Source organism: Oratosquilla oratoria, chromosome 7, assembly GCF_046742065.1.
Source record: "Oratosquilla oratoria isolate Oo_2021 chromosome 7, ASM4674206v1, whole genome shotgun sequence".
Lineage (NCBI taxonomy): Eukaryota > Metazoa > Arthropoda > Malacostraca > Stomatopoda > Squillidae > Oratosquilla > Oratosquilla oratoria.
The window spans coordinates 52,797,228-52,802,227 of NC_134783.1; the positions used below are offsets into that span (position 1 = coordinate 52,797,228).

At 40.0% G+C, this 5,000-nt stretch overlaps 1 protein-coding gene across 2 annotated transcripts in view; it reads left to right on the top strand.

Moving 5' to 3' along the window:
* The window catches only part of LOC143027159 (carcinine transporter-like), a 48,342-nt gene extending 45,351 nt beyond the window's left edge, over window positions 1–2,991 (top strand). For both annotated transcript variants that reach the window (XM_076188246.1, XM_076188247.1), the window contains 2 exons: window positions 1,604–1,788; window positions 2,217–2,991. In XM_076188246.1, coding sequence (XP_076044361.1) covers window positions 1,604–1,788; window positions 2,217–2,489 — 458 coding nt within the window. In that variant the 3' untranslated portion in view covers window positions 2,490–2,991. The remainder of the gene's footprint in view (window positions 1–1,603; window positions 1,789–2,216) is intronic.
* The last annotated feature ends 2,009 nt before the right edge of the window (window positions 2,992–5,000 follow it).

Consider the following 5,000-nt stretch of genomic DNA (forward strand, 5'->3'; position numbering starts at 1 on the left):
ATGTTATCACAGCGGGACATCTTCCCATCGATTTTTGGACCAAATTTGAAGCCTGCAGCTTTCGGCAAGGAATCTGATATAAGGACATAAGAATGAAGGAGACTGCAAGAGACCATAAGGCCTACACTAAGCAGCTCCTAGACTACAGTGGTTCCCAAACTTTTCCTGGCTTGAGGCACCAAGCCTTACAGAAGTCCCCGGCATCCTTATTAGAAAATCTAAATTCTAGTTTGTCAGTATTTTGTTGATTCAACATCAGTGTACCAAAATTTTGCCCCTGGATAATATGAAAATACTCATCGTTACACTAATGCTGCTTTAATGAACAAAAAATGGATGACAGAGAGAGTCGGTAATACGAAAATTGTTTTTGCCCTCAATTTTGGCGGCACCCTCAGTTGATCTCACGGCACTCTTTGGTGCCGCGGCATACTGGTTGGGAACCATTGAGCTAGAGGATAATAATTTTCCTCCAGCATATCAAATGACTATATATATATATATATATATATATATATATATATATATATATATATATAAATGCATGCATATATGTAAACATAGATATGTAAATATATATATATATATATATATGTTTTAATCACCCACTGTCGGAGAAACAAAGCAAAAGAAACAGACGAACTTTATATTTCGACCACTACTGTGGTCCTCTTCAGCAGAAGAGGACCACAGTGGGTAATTAAAACATTTTACTAAATGTGCTACTACATTTTCGTCTTCTGGTATATATATATATATATATATATATATATATATATATATATATTTTTTTTTTTTTTTTTTTTTTTTTAAGAAAACTAATTAGTTTGCCATAGTGATATTACGATGGAAAACTTTCTGGAGGTGGGCGATAATGCCGATTAATCGGAGGTTGGAGGAAAAATATCCCAGTGTGATAACCACTGAAGGCCTTTCTAATATTTTGTGATGTGCTATCGCGGGGAGTGTCGAGTAGGATTAGAATACTCTGCAAACTGACCTTGGGCTTTTGTTGATGGGGTTATTTCCGGTTCTTGCTTTTGTGGGTGGGGTTGGGTTAGGTGGGGTTGGATTGGCTGGGGTTGGAATGAGTGTGGGAGAGGGGGCTTATATCCTTTATACCAATTCATGATGGATCCATCTTTAGTACAACGATCAAGCGTAGGGCGTTAGCCAGAAAATAAGTAGCTTACCACCACGGCACTCTGAATATTTGGATAGGAACAGTGCACACACACACACACACACACACACACACACACACACACACACACACACACACACACACACACACACACACACACACTTATGTTATTATTGCAGTCCATTGTAGCCGATGACGACTTTCATTTCTTCCAAGGATGAGGCGATGAAAGATGAGGTCTTATGGTTGTTGTTGTTGTAGCCCCCGCCGTCTGTGAGCGTTCTTGTGGCTTTCTAGTCCAATTCTTGAGCTGCACATCTTCCCAAACATCTTCGCGTACGCACACACACACACACACACACACACACACACACACACACACACACACACACACACAAAGCCCAAGTAGGTACCCAGATATCCTTCAAGAGTCTGTCATTAAAATTATTCTCCCTTCAGATGAGATCCCTTGGCTGACGACGCTTCTGCTCAGCATTTCGAAGCTCTTTGTGACAACTAGCTTCCTCATCATCTACCTGCAGTGCACAGAGATCTACCCGACCACGCACAGATCCGTTGGCACAGGGCTGTCGTCGATCATATCTTCCAGTATAGGGATGTCCACGCCCTATATTGCATACAGCGTAAGAGACCCTTCTCTTAGGTTCATTGTGAACTTCTTGCTCGACGGAATCGTTCTCGCGGGGTTCAAGGCTGTTTACCCCTGGGCCGATGCTCGCCAACCGTTGTGAGTTCGTTTGGGTAGAAACGACTTCGGTTACAAACTTCTGTTTTTCGAATATCCAAATATCAAAATACCTTTGCGTCATACACTAAAAAAACTGAATGACAAAATAAGAGAGGGGTAGACCTTTTCAAAAGTTGGACACAATGTTGACATGTATCTAGGGAAGTCTAGAATACCGTAACTAAAGTCTTCGTCTAGCTATTCAAACTCACAACGTTTGGCGAGAACCGGGCCCAGTGTGGATCGACCGCAATTAATCCCCATCGTCGTGGAGTTCGGTTCTTCCACGAAGTGAGTTTTCCAGTTCTCGTTTGTTTCTTTCAGAGCACGTACCGGAAGTGGTTCCCGTATATGATCGTGACGGCCATAGCCATTACCGGAGCCATTTCTGCCTCGTTCCTCCCAGAATCCCTCCACGCGGAACTCCCTCAGACCGTCATCGAAGCCAACGACTTCCTGAAGAACGACGCCTATTGGTCTTACAAGGGGAAGAGGTGGAGCTGTGGCGGGTTTAAGAAACGTAAGGGTCAATATCCAGTGAAAGACGAAGGCCATGTCAACCCAACGATGTCAGAAACGAACCTAGACAATCAATGACCTAGAAGTATTCGTATTTTAAGATTTAGTGGCTGTCGTTACTGTCTTTTTATAGTAAAGACCCGGCCATGGTGTCCTCATTTTGTTCCACATTAATCATATCAGCCATGTAGTATTGTTCCATTGTTTATTGACCTAGTTGCTCAATAAGTTCAGATGCCGAAATATACAAAAAGACATGCCATATCGACCCACAGATACAGCTTATGTATATGTACTGTATGTGTGTGTGTATGTATGTATGTATGTGTGTATGTATGTATGTATGTATATATTGTACAGAAGACTTATGCATCAGTTTCATTTCATGTAATGTATCAAGGAATATATTATCTGTCATACAGTTTTGGACAAAGAAATCACTGATTAGTTTGAAGAACTAATCATAGGTTTTGAGTGGGCTTATTCTCATACAAAAGTCACAGAATCTAGTTTAATTTTTATTTATGCTTAAGGACAATGTAAATCAATATATCTATTAGAATATATTATTTTAGATTTATTCCATTTGTTTTATTGTGCCTTCTATTCTCTATTGTTTGTTTGCTTTAGAATCCGCCACGTAGGAAAATGTATATGTTTCACACTGTTTGGTTTCCCACTGGTATTGTCGTTTTCGTTCTTCGTCCAGATTCAAAACCTTCTTGGCATCCAAGTTGGAAGACATCTTGGCTTTCTAGCACGAAGATTTGTTCGTTTTCTAGCATGATGACATACAAGAAATCAGTTTCCCCGATACTGCAGTTCAGCTTTCTCATTTTGTCTTGGCTGACAGAAAAACCCCCATCTCATTTGTCCTTTTCACATATTTCTTTTCTTTCTTATCAAGGCCGAATAATTTTATACATAGTACCTCTCCCCTGACTGCAGGATCTACATCTCCAGTGTTTAGGGTCGAGAAATTATCTTGTGACACGGTACGAAAATTAATTTTCAGCGCTGCTTCTACTGATAAGTTAGTATGAACTTCTTACAGTATGTGGACCCGGCTTTGATCCCACCGCTGCCACTAATGTAATCACCTCTCATGCAACCCTGCACATGAACCATGAAAAAGGGGAGAACTAGATACACGATTACATAATCACTATATATGTTAAGTCCAAAATGATAAACCACACTGTTCATAACTAAAGGAGCAACTAACTCCACGGCCTGGTTTAACTGCAGGTTGCTTATGCCAATGAGATGATACACTGACAAGGAACAAGGACAGTTGCTAGACGGTAGTTAGCAAGTACAGGAGCAAATGACAGTCTTAACTCAATATCAAAATAGCATGGACGACTTTTGATAGCTTTGCTATTTGTCCACGATGTCCGAACTTATAAAGCAAAGATGATGGTTTTGGACCCAGCTGAGCTTCAGTTAACTATTTCTACTTCGTCCTTAAGCTACTCCCTGAAGTTACCTCGAGTTCAAAAGTCAACTCAAGAACTTAAGGATCATTTGTATTTGACTCAATATGGAGTGTCTTCCCGTGACATGAGGTTCACTTTAGACACGAGGAATGCACCATATGGTGGACGAGAAGACTTGAAGTTGCTTTTCTTGGCCAATGGGCAACTGAACACCCGTGTTTGGGTCCTTTACCCCTCACGGGTCAGAGGGTACAGTCACAGGCAAATTTCTTGGACTACACAGAGCTTATTATACAAAAATTATATTCTTTGTCTGACAACTTTGTTTACCCATTCAAGAAAATGACCTAACTGTAAGTTAAACGCTGCATAGGAAAATATATCATGCATTAAAAAAAAAAAAAAACATATTGGCGTTGTGAGAATTGTAGTGTGGGACAAAACTTTTGTTCGTGACTGTACATATATTTCTACCCTGACCACGGACGATCATATCCAGCGACATACGACCCCTCGGGAAGCGATGGAGCCAAAGACAAGGAACCCCTCCCAAACCGGGCGAGGTAAATATCCTTTTATTCTGTTTTTACCAGCTTATGCTATCCAGCTGTGCATAACCCCTTGGTAGTAGAAGGACTAGAAAAAGTACATAGGAATATGTATTACAATTTTATTGACATGTCTCCATAAAGCTGTTTAAGTTCTTCAAGCATGATCTGGACTGGATCTGAAGAGGAGATTCGTACGGTCGAACAAAATGGTAATGTCTCAATTTCCAGCGAATTTCAATCTGATGAATAAAGAATATCTAGAAGCTTTCAATGCAGTAGTTAATTTTCCCCCTTAATTTTCTTTGATTGAGGGTAATCCAAGAGTTGTACTTTAAGTGACCAGTGGTCGTCACATCGATTGAGTTGGATGAAAAAATCTTTGAGGCAAGATATCATCATTTACTCGAGGTATACGTTTATAAAAGAAGTTGTAACATAAATCAAGGCCATGGAACATAAATCAAGGCCATGGAACTAATTCAAGCTCTCAAAATTTATACTTAAGCCTTTTTTTCTCTCTCTTGCTTTTGTCACTGATGACACAAATCTTTGAAATGGTCTTGACAACAGTCAATATATAAAATGACTAGTAGTCTTGA